Below are 18,972 nucleotides of genomic sequence, written 5' to 3'. Positions count from 1 at the left end.
ACAATTGATTAAATAACATAAAAACAGGAAGGTTGAGCCTGAATAGCTACTTTACAAGCTATTGAATGTGTAAGGTGAAAACTGTTTTGTCCTCCTTTTCTTTATTGAATGTCAGAGGTGTGGGCAATCGCCTCTAAGCTGTCTAGCCTGGGTTTGAATCCCTACCCAGCTATAAAATGTCATCCCAGTGTTTCAGAGGCAGGGTGATTCATCAATGTGTGTGCCGTCCCTTGGATGGATGTTAAACGGGCGTTTCGTCTGTTGGCATCTATTGGTGGATGTTAAAGATCCCATTGTGTCCTCAACAAAGAGTAGGTATATGAGCTATCACCAGCACCTTGAAAATTACAAATTCCTGTCTTAACCAGCAGAGGGCATCGCATCAGAGGCATAGCCGCACCCTTAGCCAATGATGCTACCCCGCAGCCTTATGCTGCAAATGAACGTTTAATAATTAAAAGAGAAGGTCCAAAGTGGAGCAGAATGTGGGTAATGGAAGAGAGGGAGCAGTGGACAAGAAAAATAATCGATGAAGTAATGCTGGAGGGCAAAGTTCATTCATTCCTCCATTTGTGTGCAGCACGTAGCTGCTTGGTTGCACCATTGCCGGAAGCCGCTAATGCAGTGCAGCCGCCTGTAGGTTATAGCAGAAATTGATTTGGCCATTGTGCCGGCAATAATCCACCCAGCCTTTGTCCAAACACGCCGCGGGATCCCTAATGTCCACTGACTCATGCTAGCAGATGAGTCAACTTCTTGATGTCCATCTGAGGGATGGCCTGCAAAGTACCAATCTGGCAGTTTCTAGTGAGGCTGAGAATGACACACAGACTAAACAACTCAAAGTGTTGATCCTGTTGATATCAAAATTGATACTGTTACACTACCTCTGCACGGGTTAAATAGCGTAATAACAAAGTGTGCAGCAGAGCGTTTTGGAACCTGGCAGTCCCCATTATTTATTTGTGGGTGTAGGGAAGTGTGTTAGGCCCCCACAACAAAATGAGAAAAACTAGAACGGAACGTGGTAGAGAGCATACCTCCGCCAAGCTGAACGGTGTACGTGTTGTATCCCACTTGTAGGTCAAATCTGGATTCGGACCTGAACCAAAATGGAATCGGCTTATTATTGTTGCCGAACCAACTCATCCACCTTGTTTCGTCATAATCCATCGATCCACAACTTTATATATATATATATATATATATATATATATATATATATATATTGTTACGGACACGACTTATTAAGATGTTATGCTGGGCCGAGCGGAATGGCCGCCGTGTTCGCACAAGTTACCCGATTATACTCGAACGTTGACTAAGTCGCGCTATGCTAAATCAATGATGGAAAGGACACAACGGCTGGGTTTAAAATCACATGACACCAGGGGTACGGTTCTCAAGACCTCCGGAGGAGGTTATAATATTGCGGAAGGTTAGATTACAAAGACAAGAGAGACAGCATAGAAAGGTGGGCACTTAAACACGGTCTTATCTTAGCCCCGACAGACGACAGATAAACGGGACAAGACTGACTCACACGGGGATTGATGGCAAGGAAGGCGGGTAGTCGATGGCTCAAGGTGCACTCTTGGCTCAGGGACAGAATCGACCCGGTCCGGTCCAGAGATGCGGGAGGTCTCACAGCGCTCGGAGGTGGCGTCTGGTTCTCTTTCGTGGCTGAGGCGCATCTGACGTCACGTCCGGTAGGCTGCGTATATCCGGCGGGGAGTGACACGCCCTCGGCTCGTTAGCTCCGCCCCAGATGGAATCGGTCCGCCCTTCTTATTGGGTGTGGGGGGTTACCGGGCTCCGCCCTTGACGAGGAGCTGACAGTGAGCCCCTTCGTGGTAACCCCGTCGGAGCGCATGGTCAATGGCGGCTAACCAAGCCGGTGTGAGGACGCACACTCCCCGCACGCCGTTGTTGTAGTTGTTGTTTCATGGGGAAGATGGGAGGAGGTATGGGGAGGTCCTAAACTCACTACTGGTGCCATACAATCACATTCTGGTGCAACGAAGAGTCAGAATTAATGGAAACGAGTCCTTAACTGACATAGATTAAGAATAACTAGCAAGATGTCCGAAAGTTGTCTACGTGAGATGCGGTGGACCTGGGCACGACATTTAATGGGGGAAGAAGGGGAAGGTCGGTTCTACAGAGTGTTATTTACAGGCAATGGGACTAGGGAATGGGGGATTGGGGATAGTTGGGGAGTATTGGGGAAATAGGGGAATATTTACAAGCGGATATGGAGGCCAAGTCCCATATCCGCAATATTGCACCCTTCTCTACCCTCGGGGCGTCCCGACCCGATAAATTTTTACCTATTTTAGTGTGGCACTCAGATGTAGTTCCCTCTACTATTAACTCTACCCTGAGTGCGACAGTTTTACAGATATTCACAAATGAGTAAATATGTCCCCCTGCGACGTTGCACCCTTCTCCTCACAGAAACACACCCACAGGATAACCGAATCGCGGAAAGAATTCGCAAACTAAACATACAGCCGGTAGGGAGCATTATTTACAAGACTACGCTGATATTTACACTATGATCCAGGACCTGTTTTTGGAGGAACACATGCAGATGTTATGCATAGAGAGAGCACGCATGCCAGCATCGATACACCAACCCACGAGTGCTCTGTGGCCCTACGGCCTTTAATAATGTGCAGAGCACCCCTTCCAAGCACCAAAAGCACCACCCCATCACACAGTCAGCACCATCCGGTGCACCAATAAAATGTTTAGTAATCATGGTGTGGTGTCGCAGCCGGCCGATGTTCTGCCGCTGGTCTTGCCTTCGTGTGGTGCACTTGGCCTTCTTGCTTCCCTAGAAATAAAGAAAGGCGCCAACCGCGTCCATTTCCTATTTGTGGCCGTCAGGGGGCCAACTATAAGTGGTTCACCTGTATGGCATAGGTGCCACGTTGACCCATAGGTCCATCCACGGGTGGTGCTTGGCCGCAAAAGAATTGCAGTCCATTGTGGGTGGCCACCAAAATTGCGGTCCATATGGTGTATCGATCCAGGCAGCAAGCAGCGAAAGTGCAGGCCCACAACTGCGGAGCCAGCACCTCTCTCTCCTCTCTCTCTGCCCCAAAGCCAGATCCTCGGAGGTGGGAGACAAAAGAAACAGACAAGTGAGTAAGGTGGTAAGGGCGCAAAAGTGCACGCAATGTAAGGTAATGCACACTGGGGGCACATGGGAACCAGGTGAGACAGGTACGTTCCTACCGTACGCCCCCCCCCCCCCCCACCAGGTAACCTACATGGCCCCTCCCTTACCCCTTATTGTATCCACAAAACACAACACTACCCATAAACATCTACGTTACAAATCAACAAACGTCCCTACTGTCTTCCCCGTTCCTCCCATAAACCAAATTCGTCTTCTCTCCCTCCTAACCAATCAAATTTGCCATTTTCAACTCTCATCAAAATTTGCCATCTCCAACTGAACATCATAATTTGCTATCACCAATTCATCATCAGTCCCTCCTAGGGAGGGAGAGATGGAATCACCCCAATGTCTCATCCACGTCGTGATGCGTCTCACCAATCCACAGCAATCTCATTTCCTGCAACAAAACAAAGAAAACACAGGTGTGGAGTCATCATCACCACAGGTAAGTGGCTGCGTATGGTGCGACAGGTTCATCAATCCTAACTATTTCCTAAATGACTTTAACAACTTTACATTACCCGGGGTCTTTCTCCTGCCAAACCATTGGCCCTCTTACACTATGGGTTCTAAAAACCAATTCCCATTGAGCAAACTGTGGTGCTTTTCAATTTGGGGTCTCACTCCCCCGATTCATCTCTCGGTGCCCTCGTACAATTTCTGGGCCGTGGCGTGTACCTCTCCCAGCGGGTCTACCCACCTGCACACCTCCACCACTGCAGTTGCCTCCGAGCTTACCTGCTCCTTACCCTAACCTAACTACCTGGGGAAGGCCCTCTGGCGCTCTCCTCACTCGGTGCCCTCTCTGGCACTGGGCTACCCGATCCACACCCGGGATCCTCAGGCACCCACTGACACTAACGGCTCCCAGAGCCCACCTGCGGCCTCACCTGGCCGACATCCTCACAGTGGTGGAGTGCCCAACCAACTACACACACTAACAGGCTACACGCCCAGCCATTTCCACAACACTAATGCACCCATCCACAACACCATTCTGCAACCGCACCACAAATGCCAATATCCACCCACAATTTACCTATACCCTCTACCTAACACTTACACTACCCGCCCCGGGTACTCGTGAAAGGGGTCCACTCTTCCCCCATCCACACCTTCGCACCATGCACACCACTCCGTACCACTTACTCCAACTCTCTCCACACACCTGTACCTGCACACCTGTGCTCTCACACCTGGTGCCACCTGCACCCTTCTCTCCCCAAGCGCATTCGCGCTGATCCACAACACTCATTACTCACACACTGCTCCACACACCTGTCCAGTTGCACACCTGTGCAATCATACCTGTTCAATTCTCACACACACGGCATCATCTCAGCTAACTACTCCCTTCTAAAACTTGCGCTTCCCAGTCGTCCCTTTAAAGTTTAAACTATTGCGCTCCCTCGTCATTATCATCCACACTAATCTACCTGCGTCCCCACTACAGGTATCAGTCACTAACTAAACTTAACGTCACCTAATGTCATCTTCGCTAGATCCCTACAATATAACCTAACCCACCCGGGCTAGTTTTCACTGCCATCACCCCATAATCTAGTGCGCATTTGCCCCACTATGGGAAGGGTGGCAGGGATTGCCCCCCTTACCCACCGGGCCCATCGCTCACTACCAATTTTGCACATCAAATTTCAACAAATCAAAAATTTGCCAATCACTGCCCATCATCTGCCAATCATTACTGCCAATCCTTTGCCAATCATCAAATTTTGTTTTTCTCTAATTTTGGGTCCAAAACACTAACCTCATCACCCAGTCTACTCACTAATGCCTCTCGGTGCGCCAATTCCTGTCCAAAGCCCGGCTTCGTAAAGCCAAGCCATGAATGCGGGTTGTTCTGTGCCAGCGGCTGGATGCGTCCGGCACTCGGTGCAGGGACGGGGGCTTACCCGGGCCGAGATCCCACGCACCATCTCGGCGTGGAGCCATCCAATGTCCCGATCTCGACCTGCCGGACTGCCTCAACAAAAAGTGGTCGCCATGACGACCCTTTCTATCGGGCTGCCCGCTCCGCCTAGTGGAGCACGGACGCGGCCGTTCAAAGCGAGGCCCAGCACGCACCGAGGGCCCGATTCGGCTAAAAGTCGCTCTAACCTCTAAACCGGTTACCTTCGATGCCTCACCTGCATGCTTACACCCCGCAGCCCGTTCCTTGCTCACACATCCAGCCGTTTCCATGCTCCTCGTACCTTTCCTTACACACCCAGGTACCCTCATTCCACTCACAGCCTTGGTCACACACCTGACCACCGAACACTTTGGCACACATTCGTTGGTAGCACACCTCACCAACACACCTCTTCGCGCCCCCTCCTCGGTCACCTCCTCTGTGACAATCACAGGTGTGCTCTCATTCGCACACCCAACCACGTGCCTCACTACCAATTCCAGCGTGCATTCCCACTCACGCTCTACCATTCCAGGTGTGCATCCTTTCTCACCTGTCACAACCAACTCACGCTCCTTGTCACTCTCACTACTCTCACCTCCATTCTTGACAGCGCACTCACCCTTACTCTTGACAGCGCACTCTTTCCTCATGCACCTGTCCGTCACACACCTTTCTCGCGCACACTCTCCCGTTACACCCTCTGTAACACTCACCACAGGTGTGCATTCTTCCTTGCCTTTGACAGCGCACTCTTTCCCCATGCACCCGTCCGTCACACACCTTTCTCGCGCACACTCTTGCACACACTCTCCCGTCACACCCTCTGTAACACTTACCACACCGCGCTTCCATGTGCTCCCTCGCACACGCGCTACGACCGACTCATTCTCGCCAGCACCCTCACTCCTTGGCACGCACTTTTTCCTCACACACCCCAGAGTCGGACTTTCTCGCACACCTCCTTTTTCGCACACCAGACCTGTCGCACACTTCACCAACGGCCTCTCACGAACACCCGGGTCCATCTCGACCCCCAAGCTTCTTAAATCCCCTGGCGCATCATACGCACGACCATATTGGTCACCACTTACACCGGGTCCTCTTCCTCTTCGCTTCTCCTCCATCACCTGCGAATCCCTCATCCGGTTAATGAGCACATCATCACGATCCAAACACAGACTTTGGACCAATTCTTTTATCTCCTCTTTTATCTCTTTCTTATCCCCTCTCCGTCGCTTCTTAATTTCGCTCACCCCTTCTTCCACTTCTTCTAATTTCTGCTTCACCTCTTTTATTCCCCGGTACGTCTCCTCAAGCTCATCCTCTAAGGCTACCTTGACCGTTTCCATGTGCGTCCTCACCTGCCGGTCCTTCGTCTCCATTACCTCTATCACCTCGTCCAACCTCGTTGTCAGTCCCTCACGTACCATCTGACATTCCCTCTTCGTCGCTACCAAGTCATCTTTTAGTTCTTTCTGTGTCGCCTTTAACCCTCCTAATACCGCAGTGTTCCTTTGAACCTGCTCCGTTAGTCCTTTTTGTCCCTCCGTCAGCTGTTCCACCTCCTGCGTCAGGTCCTCTATGCCCCCTTGTAACTTTACAGTCCCCTTTCTCGCCTCCTTCTCCATGTGCTTCTTACAGTGCCTCACCTCCTCGCGCACTCCTCCGACCTCCTCACTCACTCCTCTTCTGATCTCCTCTCCCATCACTTGCATCTCCTGCCCAGATGCCACCCTCATCTGCTCCATTTCCTCCCTGTGAGCATCCAGTTTGGTTTCTACCCCCATTCTGACCCCCTCGATCTGCTGCCCCATTTGTTTAACTTCCCTTTCCGCTTGGTCCCTCATGTCCCTCAATTTGCCTTCCATACTGTTTTCTAACCCCATTAACCCATTTTTCACCCCCTCTAACTGATTCTCCTGGGCAGCCATTCTGTTTTCCACCCCCGTTAACCCATTCTTTACCTCTTTTATCCCGTTGTCTAACCCCTCACCAGTACCCCTCGCTTCGTCCCTCATTACCCCCATTTGGCCCTCTTCTCGCTCACCCTGAGCATCCATCCGGTTCCCCATTACCCCCATTTGGCCCTCCAATCGCTCACCCTGAGCATCCATCCGGTTCCCCATTACCCCCATTTGGCCCTCCAATCGCTCACCCATTTGTTCCATAAGGGCCCTCATTTGCAACATAAAAAGGTTCGAATCCACCAGGGGCGCTGCCACGGTCGCGGGCGCGGTCGCCGTGACCAGCGAGGCGCCATTTTGTGCGTCTGCTACCCTCGCTGCTTCGCTCTCCTCACGTCCCTCAATTTGGTCCTGGACCGACCCTGCCTCACTCTCCTCTACCGGAACCCAGCCGACTTGGTCTGCCATAGCGCGACTTTCAAAATTCGGGTTTTTATTTTCGTAAAACAAAATCAAATTTCGCCGTTATAATTTCGAGCGCGGGAAACGCGCTCCGGATCGAATTCTACTTTCCAACACCAATTGTTACCCTAATGGTACAATTGGTGTTCCAAAATTTGGGCCTAACAAATTTAGTCCCAGGTCCGAATTCCACTCCTCGACACCAATTGTTACGGACACGACTTATTAAGATGTTATGCTGGGCCGAGCGGAATGGCCGCCGTGTTCGCACAAGTTACCCGATTATACTCGAACGTTGACTAAGTCGCGCTATGCTAAATCAATGATGGAAAGGACACAACGGCTGGGTTTAAAATCACACGACACCAGGGGTACGGTTCTCAAGACCTCCGGAGGAGGTTATAATATTGCGGAAGGTTAGATTACAAAGACAAGAGAGACAGCATAGAAAGGTGGGCACTTAAACACGGTCTTATCTTAGCCCCGACAGACGACAGATAAACGGGACAAGACTGACTCACACGGGGATTGATGGCAAGGAAGGCGGGTAGTCGATGGCTCAAGGTGCACTCTTGGCTCAGGGACAGAATCGACCCGGTCCGGTCCAGAGATGCGGGAGGTCTCACAGCGCTCGGAGGTGGCGTCTGGTTCTCTTTCGTGGCTGAGGCGCATCTGACGTCACGTCCGGTAGGCTGCGTATATCCGGCGGGGAGTGACACGCCCTCGGCTCGTTAGCTCCGCCCCAGATGGAATCGGTCCGCCCTTCTTATTGGGTGTGGGGGGTTACCGGGCTCCGCCCTTGACGAGGAGCTGACAGTGAGCCCCTTCGTGGTAACCCCGTCGGAGCGCATGGTCAATGGCGGCTAACCAAGCCGGTGTGAGGACGCACACTCCCCGCACGCCGTTGTTGTAGTTGTTGTTTCATGGGGAAGATGGGAGGAGGTATGGGGAGGTCCTAAACTCACTACTGGTGCCATACAATCACATTCTGGTGCAACGAAGAGTCAGAATTAATGGAAACGAGTCCTTAACTGACATAGACTAAGAATAACTAGCAAGATGTCCGAAAGTTGTCTACGTGAGATGCGGTGGACCTGGGCACGACATTTAATGGGGGAAGAAGGGGAAGGTCGGTTCTACAGAGTGTTATTTACAGGCAATGGGACTAGGGAATGGGGGATTGGGGATAGTTGGGGAGTATTGGGGAAATAGGGGAATATTTACAAGCGCATATGGAGGCCAAGTCCCATATCCGCAACAATATATATATATATATATATATATATATATATATATATATATATATATGTATGTATGTATGTATGTATGTATGTATGTATGTATGTATGTATGTGTATATATATATATATATATATATATATATATATAATGGTGAAGAATCACTTTCAAAGAATTTAGTGTCTGGATCCAGATCTTCACCAAAATATAAACAATCCATCCTTGTCACTCACCCAACCTGTCCAAATTTTGGCGAAATCCATCCATAGCTTTTTAAGATATCCTGCTCACAGACAGACAAACAAACAAACAGACAGGGGTGAAAACATAATCTCCTTCCACCTCCAGTGGTGGAGGTAACAACAAAATTTAATTTGTTCAATTTGGAGGTAACAACAAATTTGTTATCAATGGGCAACGCCAGATACCCCTTTGTTTGGTATCTATGTTATAGTACCTAAATAAAGTTTGTCACAGGTACTATCTACACTACTGGTCAAAAGTTTTAGAACACCTCAATTTTTCCAGTTTTTATTGAAATTTACGCAATTTAATGTCTCAATACAACAACAACAACATCATGCATTTTAAGGCCATTTTCCCTGCAAGAGCGGGGGTTAGCCTTGCGGTCCCCATGACAATCTTCTCCATTTTGCCCTATTTTCTGCATCTCCCCTTGTTAACCCCCTTGCCCGCATTTCTTCTTCCACCATCTTTAGCCAAGTCTTTCTCGGTCTTCCCCGTCCTCTACTTCCTTCTACATTCATTTCCATCACTCTTCTCAACCAGTCACTTTCATCCTTCCTCAACACATGACCAAACCATCTCAACCTGTTCCTTTTCACAGCATCAATCACAGGCTCTATTCCCATCATCTTTCGCAATCCATCATTTGTCTTCCTCTCTCTCAACGATACTCCACACATCCACCGAACCATTCGCATTTCCACCCTTTCCAGCCTTCGTTGCTGCTCTACATTTATGACCCATGTCTCGCTCCCATAAATCACAAACACTTCTCACACATGCAGCATACACCTTTCCCTTCAGCTTCAATGACACTCCCCTCCTCATCAGCACGCCACTCAGTTCCCGAAACTTCTTCCATGCACATCTCACTCTAGCAACCGTTGCCGTGTCTGATCCACCTTCTCTATTCAGCATGTCTCCGAGGTAGCAAAATGTTTTCACACCTTCCAGCTTCACGCCGTCTCCAAGATCCAACTCAACATTTCCTCCTGCAGCTCCCTCTGTGCACACCTTACATTTGAATGTAGCTGCCACACTGGTTAATGACCCTCTCAGACCGCTACATTTTTGATGAACCCACTCAGCGCACATTGTACATTGAATGGAGTTCACTCCGATACCCTTCCTGCACACAGCACAGGGCCACTTCCCAGTTCTTTCCACCTCACCACATGCTTTACCACTTGCCATCACCTTCGTCTTTCCTATATTCACCTTCAGACCTTTTGTCTCCATACATTCCTTCCACTTGTTCATCTTTTCCTTCAGTCCATCCATACTTTCCGCAATCAACACCAGATCATCTGCATACAACAACTCCCACGGTAAACCCTCCTTTACGTTCTGAGCCAGCACCTCCATCACAGCTACAAATAGTAGTGGACTTAGTACAGACCCATGATGCACTCCCACCTTCACCTCAAACTCACCACTGTTCCCGTCCTTCGTCCTTACAGCTGTGCGCGCTCTTTTGTACATTGCCATCACTACTCTGATCAACCATTCCTCCACTTCTAACTTCCTCAATGCCCATGTCAATACTTTGCGTGGAACCCTATCGAATGCTTTCTCCAGATCAACAAACCCAAGAAACAACTTCTTCCTCTTCTCCATGTTCTTCTCCTGCAACTGCCTCACAATAAAGAGCACGTCTGTCGTTCCTCTTCCTTGCAAAAATCCAAACTGCATTTCGTCGATCTTCACCTTCTTCCTTATCGTCCTCTCCAACACCCTTTCCAATACCTTCATTCCATGCTCCAATAACTTTATCGCTCGGTACGAGCCACACTCCAGAGGGTCACCTTTCCCCTTGTATAGAGGGATGAGGGTACTCAGTTCCCAATCCACCGGAATGCGGCCTTCTTTCACCACCAGATTACAGATCTCTGTCATTCTCTTCACACCCCAACTTCCTGCTGCCTTCAACATATCTCCTACAACTCCCATCGGCCCTCCCGCTTTTCTACTCTTCATTGCTTTTATCGCTTCCTCAACTTCCTCCTCAGTTATCTTCTCTGCCGGTCCTAAAACTGGGTTACTCTCTATGTTGCCATCCCATTCATTCTCTGTATTCAACAGCATTTCCATATATCTTTTCCATCTTCCTTTAATTCCATCTGGGTCCACAACGATTTGTCCCACTTCATCCTTCAAGCAACTCACCCCCATCACATCACACCTCTCTTTCGCTTTCTGCTTTGCAATCCTGAATACCGCTCTCTGACCCTCTTCCGAATCCAAGCGTTCTCCGAACATTTTTCTACATGCCTCCTGCACCTCCTCTCAATGTACTCTGAAATTAAGCATAGAACAAATAAACAATTGGAGATAACAAAGAAATCATAGAATCATTTTGTTTAACAAAATTTAATTTAAATTTTTGACTCGGCAAAGTAGCCACCTTTTGCAGATATAACCGCCGAACGCACTCGTGGCTTTCTTTCTACAATGGAAATCAAATATTGTTCGGGAAGTTCTTCCCAACACTGTTGCAGAAGTTTCCACAAATGTGTTGCACTTGTAGGTTGCTTTACTTTCACCCTTCTGTCCAGTTCATCCCAAACCAGCTCGATGGGGTTTAAGTCTGGAGACTGTGCTGGCCAATCCATGATTTGAAGCCTACCGTGTTGTTCTTTTCCTCGAAGGTAGTTTTGACATCGCCTGGAGGTGTGTTTAGGGTCATTATCTTGCTGGAGGATGAACCCCTGACCAACTAGGCATATACCAGAGGGTATTTCATGGTGCTGCAAAATGCTGTGGTGGCCCTTTTCCTTCAGGGTGCCAGTCACTCTGTGCAAGTCGCCGACTCTGGATCCAGCAAAAGAGCCCCAGACAATCACGCTTCCTCCTCCATGTTTGACAGTTGGTGTCACACACTGAGGAACCATCCTTTCCCCTACTCGATGGCATACAAAACCCTGCGTGATGAACGAAAGATTTCAAATTTTGATTCATCGGTCCATAAGACCTTCTTCCAGTCTTCAGTAGTCCACTGGCGGTGCTTCACGGCCCAGACAAGCCTCCCAGGCAACTGGAGGCCAATGCCCATATTAGCAATGGCTTTCTTACTGCCACTCGACCTGTCAAACCTGCAGCTCGAAGTCTTCTCTTCACAATTGAAACGGAGACTTGCTTACTACGACCAGTGTTAAGCTGTGCTTAAAGCTGTTGTCCTGTGAGCTGCCGATCACGCAAGTTGTTGACTCTCAGAAATTTGTCTTCTGATTCTGTTGTGGCTTTGGGTCTGCCAGACCTCTTCCTGTCAGAGTTTCCTCCTGTTTCCAATATACTACTTCCTGCAGTGCAATATTGTCCAAATAATGCTTCAGAGGGTGTAATAACAGTCTGTTGCGATACTGCTTTTATACAGACAGGGGGTGTGTAATCAAGTAATCAGCAGAGGTTGGGACACCTGTAGGAATTGTTTGCATCAACTTTCAAGGCTTAATTTACTTACATTGCTGCAGAACAGCTGTAAGTTGTTAACCCATTACTTGTTCCCTGAAGAAGGCCTTTTTTTTTTTACAATATAACTGTGCAATTTACATTATTTTCCCGTTTTTGCTAACCTAAACTTTTTTTAAAACCTCGAGCAGTTTACTGCTTACCTTTGTACCATTTCAGGTTATTCACTGGATATTAAACTGCGTAAATTTCAATAAAAACTGGAAAAATTGAGGTGTTCTAAAACTTCTGACTGGTCGTGTATATCTACAATGTAGGGAGAGAAAACAACTTTTGACATTAACCTGCATATGAGGTTTAGATGAACAATGTGGTTTACTCTCGATGCCCTTTGGACATCTGGGGTAGGCATTGAAATCTGGTGAAATACTGGCCAAAACATCCGTAACAAATTTTGGAAGAAGTAGTTTCTTGTGAGAGTATCCTTCGAGAATGTTCTTTATTGCAATTACAAATGTAATTCCTATCCTTATTGGGATAGTTACACGAAGGAACGTTCAAACATTGCTGCAACCTTTTATGAGTATGTGCCTTTTGTTTACAGGAAGCTGCAGGAGGTGAATCAACGTTACATCTCAGAGCAAAATAAAGAAGCTCATCAGTTTAACATGGAAACTCAGCAGCGGATACGGTAAATTTGTTCATCTTTCTTAATACTAGTAGCAGGAACACATGCTCGCCAACCACTTTTCATGCATGTCATAGCACCACCACTCGAAATGAATGTAAACTTGGTGTGTTTTGCACAATCTGTTCAAACACAATCTGTTTCTGCACAATCTGTTTTCCTGGGAAAACCACATTTCAAATCTGGCCTCCAAAGCCAGTCGCCGACTGGGCATCCTCCGTCGTGCGAAGTCCTTCCTTGGCACACCTGAGCTCCTCACCACATACAAGGCTTTCATCCGCAGCTCTATGGAATACTGCTCTCCCCTCTGGTCTGGTGCTCCTGCCTCACACCTAGCCCGTCTTCACGCTGTTGAAACCAAAGCGTTCAGAATCATTGGAATCTCCCGCGATGAAGCTAACTCCAAGGGCCTTTCACTCACTCACCGCAGGCAGGTTGGTGGTCTTTCCGTCTTCTACCGACTCCTCTCTGGCCTTGCCCCCCCAGCCCTCTCTGGGCTCTGTCCCCCAAATATTCCTACAGGTCGCACAAGATCTGCCTGCAACCCTCTTATGGTTAAACTGCCAAAATCAAGACTTTCTGCTCACCTTCACTCCTTCATTCCTCTTTTCTCCCGCCTCTGGAACAAACTCCCTCACTCTCTTCAATCCCACTGCACCCTCCAGGTCTTTAAAACAGCTGTTCACCACCATCTCTTATCCTCCCCCATCCAAAACCTTGATCTTTTCTACCCCCGCTAATTTCGGTCCCCTTGTGTTTTATACCTCTCCCCCCCGCCCTCCCCCTCCCACGCCTCCTGCCCCCAAGCCCTCTTCCTCCCCCTCCCACACTTCTCCCTGCTCTCAAATGTTGTGGTTGTGTGCTTCCCCTTCTCTCCCCATCTTGTCTTCCGCTCCCTCGTTTTGTTTGTCTGGTTGATTTGTTTGTGAAATAAATGTTAGCTCTTTCACGAGCCTCGATTCAGTATACAAAAAACAAAAAAAAACAAAAAAAACACGAAGGATATACCATCAAAGAATGACCATGGGAGAAGGGAAAGTTCAATTTGGTGGCAATAATACTGCCAATCTAAAGCCAAGTGGAGCAAGTTTCAGAACTTTTTTTTTTATGTTGAAGGCTCCAGTCATGGACTATATAGTCCTCATCGAGGCCAGGCCTTAAATAAAAGAGCTGTATTGATAGAAAAGTGAAGAAAGATAGAATAGTCTAAGAGTTTTTGAGTCAGTGAAAAATCAGCTTTTTGACAAGGGGAAGATCATAAGTGTTTGGAAAGACATGAGAAGGTAAAGAGTTCCAGAGTTTGGCAGTGGAGGGGAAGAAACAAACATCATAACGGCCCACCCTTGAGTTGCCAATGGCCACACAATAATCATGAGATGTAGTGGCATGTCGCGTATTCCGTGGTTTAACTAATAGTGTAGGTACACAAGCAACAAGTTCTTGGGAGCAGAAACCGAAGTAATATCTGTAGAAAAGAGGAAGAGAGCCAACTTTGCGGCATAATTCGAGCAGGTTGAGTTTTGAGGGCAGATTGGGAGAGTTCATGAGTCAGATTACTTTGGATTCAATTCTGTCCAGGAAGTATGTGGAGCTAGAACCTCCCCAGATGTGAGAGCAGTACTCCATACAAGGACAAATCAATCCTTTATATAGTTGAAGCAACTGTTGAGAGGAGAAGAATCTTTGACATCTGAACAGGTCTCCTAGTTTCTTCGAGGCAGACTTAGCTATTTGTGTAATGTGTGGATTCCAGGATACATTTTAAGTTGGGGTAATACCTAGTAGGTTTATTGTTAAATTAGTAGATTTATTGAATCACATGGTTTTTAAGTACATTTTAAGTACATTTAAATACATACATGAAATACATACATTTTAAGTTGGGGTAATACCTAGTAGGTTTATTGTTAAATTAGTAGATTTATTGAATCACATGGTGTAACTGTGGAGCTTTCAAAGGAGATTGCAGAGTTGAGAGGAGTTTTAGAGAGAGAGATGGGAAGAAATTGAGTTTCAGAAGCATTAAACTTAACCTGATTACATTTGCCCCACTGGGAAATCTTGTCCAAATCCGAATTTAAAGAGTTTGCTGTGATCAAACGAGATGTAGATCCAGTGACGGAAGATGGAGCAGATGGGAAAAACATGGACGGATGTAATTTCGAGTCATCAGCATACGAGTGCATTTGGTTATTTGTAGAAGAATGAAGGTCATTGATAAAAAGAAGGAAGAGTGTTGGAGACAGGACAGAACCCTGAGGGGAATTAACCTTGAGGTTCTGGAGGGGAGGGTGCGATTGAACATTCTTCGAAAGGCATTTCCACAAATGGTAGAAAAGAGGAATAAAAAAAAGTTGAGGCGTGCACTCAGTCTGGATTTTGGATATTTAACCAGGAAGGGGTTACTGGAAGAAGGCATACATCCTGGAATTGTTGGGGGAAGGTTGGAGAGCTGAGGGCAGAGAGAGCTAAACTAGATGAGATATGGTCATGTTGATTTGGGACAAAAAAACCGAGTACCACTGTCCTCAAGGTTTGTCCACTCATTTCCCCAGAGCCACCCCTGCTCTTGAAGTATTCCATGTAAATGTGCAGTCACACTATAACGTATAGCAGTAACTTATGCCGACGTATGTGAATTTTCACCAACACGCTGGTGTACGTTGACATAAGTTAGGGGTAGGTTTGGTATAAGTTGTATATGTTAAAACCACACTGGTATAAGCTGGCATACGTTGTTGTACGCAGAGGCCGAAATAAAAAATTTTGGGCGTATGCCGACGTCCTCTTCATAGGTTAGGCATACGTTAGGCATACGCTAGACATACGCTAGACATACGTTAAATACGTTAGAGGTAGGTTACTCATACGTCGAGATACGTTGGCATGAAGGTGTACTGTACAGCTAACTTATTGATATGATAACCTATGAGTAACTTACTTCTAACCTATATCTAACCTATATCTGACGTATCTGCAACGCATATTGACGTATTCAGACGTATTAGACGTATGTCTGACGATGGAGTAACTTATTGAACGTGTTTCTACCGTACAACTAGCGTATTATTGGCGTTTTGCCAGCGTTTTGCGGTCACTGTATATATGGGGGCCTGTGAGTAGCTCACCATCACTTCTCCCCCCGTCATCAGAGAAGATGAAGGATCCTGAGAGGCTTCGACAAGAATACCAACTAGTCGTTCTCCAACATCAGTATGACATCATCGAATTGGCACTTCACCAGATCCGTGCCAATAGGATGAGGAGAAGAGGTCAACGACGGGGGAAGGTCTGGGTCAGACCATGGATCGGGATCGGGGTCTGGATCTTCTACGTTTTCTTGGGTGCCATGTTGATGTTGATAGCTCGCGGTACTGTATAGATCGGCGCCGTATTTATGCAGAACGTCACGTGATCGTCGGCAACACGCCGAGCGCGCTGCGCATAGGTTTCTCATAAGTTACTCATACGTTGGGCATAAGTCGAGAACGCTGGACATACGCTGGACATACGCTGGACATACGCTGGCCATACGCTGTGATACGTTATGCATACGCCCAATTTATTCATGCTGTCGAATTTTCGATGCTTTTTTGGGCGTATGCCGACGTGTTGACATTATTTTATGATTTTTCATACGCTAGATATAAGTTTCTCTAAAACGTCATAGTGTGACTGCACCTTTAGGGAGTGAGTCTGCACTCGTTCTCAGAGCAACTGCAATCTCGATACCCTAGTGAGGCTCCTCATTATTAAATGCTCTTTCCTGTTCGTTCTCACCATTAACTTCATGTAACGTAGCACACAGGGGATTTATTTCAAAATAAATACAAAGAAAGGGTTCCGTTTTAATATGAATACAATAAGTGATCTTCTTCTTCATTCATATGCAGTACCAGGCTGTGGGGTAGCATCATTGGCTGAGAGCATGGCCGTGCCGCTGACGACATAGCTCGCCTACTCTTCGCGAAGGACACCGTGGGATCTTTAACGCCCACCAACGAATGCTGGCAGACGGGACGCCCGTTTAACGTCCATCCGAGGGACGGCACACACAATGATGTAATCGCCCTGCCTGTGAAACTCCGCCATGAGAGTTTATAGTTGGGTCGAGATTTGAACCCAGGCTAGACAGCTTAGAGGTGAGCGTAGGTCATCTCTCGGCCATCCTGCCAGTCCACAATAAGTGGCTTCAAACCTCCAAACAAATGGTTCCCAAATTTTGTGGATTTATCCCCCTTTACATGGTATACAACAACAACAACAGGCATTTTAAGGCCATTTTCCCTGCTAGAGCGGGGGTTAGCCTTGCGGTCCCCATGACAATCTCCTCCATCTTGCCCTATTTTCTGCATCCCCCCTTGCTAACCCCCTTGCCTGCATTTCTTCTTCCACCATCTTTAGCCAAGTCTTCCTCGGTCTTCTCCGTCCTCTACTTCCTTCCACATTCATTTCCATCACTCTTCTCAACCAGTCACTTTCATCCTTCCTCAACACATGACCAAACCATCTCAACCTGTTCCTCTTCACAGCATCCATCACAGGCTCTATTCCCATCATCTTTTGCAATTCATCATTTGTCTTCCTCTCTCTCAACGATACTCCGCACATCCGTCGAACCATTCGCATTTCCACCCTTTCCGGCCTTCGTTGCTGCTCTACGTTCATTACCCATGTCTCGCTCCCATAAATCATAACACTTCTCACACATGCAGCATACACCTTTCCCTTCAGCTTCAACGACACTCCCCTCCTCATCAGCACGCCACTCAGTTCCCGAAACTTCTCCTAAAACATGGAATATGGTATAATAATGATAATTGCAAAAACAACAAGAATATTTGGAGAATATTTGTTGGATGGGTTGGTTTTAATTTTGGAGTACAGTTCAAATAGTTGTTTAGCTAAAACCTAAAAGTTTTCAAATCGTGTTCTACAAGGACCTGCTGTGCCAATTAATGAGCATCCTCTTCATAGTGTAAGAATATCGTTTTAAACTCCATCCCAAAGATTAAAAAGTTGACATAGTGGAAAGAGGTTGGTGCAGATGTTGTTGATGCTCTTCCGTTTTGGCAATCCCTTTTCCCTGCAGAGAACACGGACTGGAAGGCCAGCTTGCAATTCTACGTAAGCGACACAGGGAGTTTGCTGCCAAGCAGAAGGCTTACAGCCAGAACCAGGACCCATGACAAACGGAAAGTTCTCCGGAGTCCAGCGTCGAGCATCGGGTCAATAAAAGGTGGAAACTTTAAGCGACGCACAACACACGTGTTGTCAATCACAGCAACTGTTGTCGGTAGATGGCACGTCCTGTTTAACATCCATCTGAGGGACGGCGCACATATTGATGAATCGACCACCGTACCTGTGAAACACTGAGATGACGGTTCATGGCTGGGTCGGGATTCGAACCCAAGCGAGACACTTTAGAGGCGACTGGATGGGACGTTACTCTACGAGTACTTTTGGCAGCATACGGTTTATATCGTTTGCATCATTTCTTCATTCATGATGATGTTCGACCTTTTATCTGTTTATACTTTGTGGGGGAAAAGTACAGGTTTGTCAGTCGATGTGTACAATGAATCTACAATGGTGCATGAATTTATTTTCTCATTATTTAAAGTCATCGGTCTCATTATTTAAAATCATTAATTTAAATAAACCCTCTTACGGTGAAACTGCCAAAATCAAGACTCTCTGCTCACCTTCACTCCTTCTTTCCTCTTTTCTTCCGCCTCTGGAACAAACTCCCTCACTCTCTTCAATCCCACTCCACCCTCCAGGTCTTTAAAACAGCTGTTCACCACCATCTCTTATCTTCCCCCATCCAAAACCTTGAACTTTTCTACCCCCACTAATTTTACCCCAGATACACTTTTTTGAAATACCAAATTCTTACCTGGAAGTCCTAGGTGTC

General features: G+C 47.3%; 1 protein-coding gene across 1 annotated transcript in view; it reads left to right on the top strand.

Annotated features, from left to right (window-relative positions):
- The window catches only part of LOC137435799 (dnaJ homolog subfamily C member 4), a 32,920-nt gene extending 14,182 nt beyond the window's left edge, over nt 1-18,738 (top strand). The window contains exons 7-8 of the mRNA XM_078785084.1: nt 12,969-13,055; nt 18,145-18,738. Of these exons, the coding sequence (XP_078641210.1) occupies nt 12,969-13,055; nt 18,145-18,241 (184 nt within the window). The 3' untranslated portion in view covers nt 18,242-18,738. The remainder of the gene's footprint in view (nt 1-12,968; nt 13,056-18,144) is intronic.
- The last annotated feature ends 234 nt before the right edge of the window (nt 18,739-18,972 follow it).

The sequence above is a fragment of the Myxine glutinosa genome, chromosome 9, assembly GCF_964187855.1.
Source record: "Myxine glutinosa chromosome 9, kmMyxGlut1.1, whole genome shotgun sequence".
Classification (NCBI taxonomy): domain Eukaryota; kingdom Metazoa; phylum Chordata; class Myxini; order Myxiniformes; family Myxinidae; genus Myxine; species Myxine glutinosa.
The sequence above is the reverse complement of the archived record's forward strand: the minus strand, read 5'-3'. Positions and strand labels throughout refer to the sequence as shown.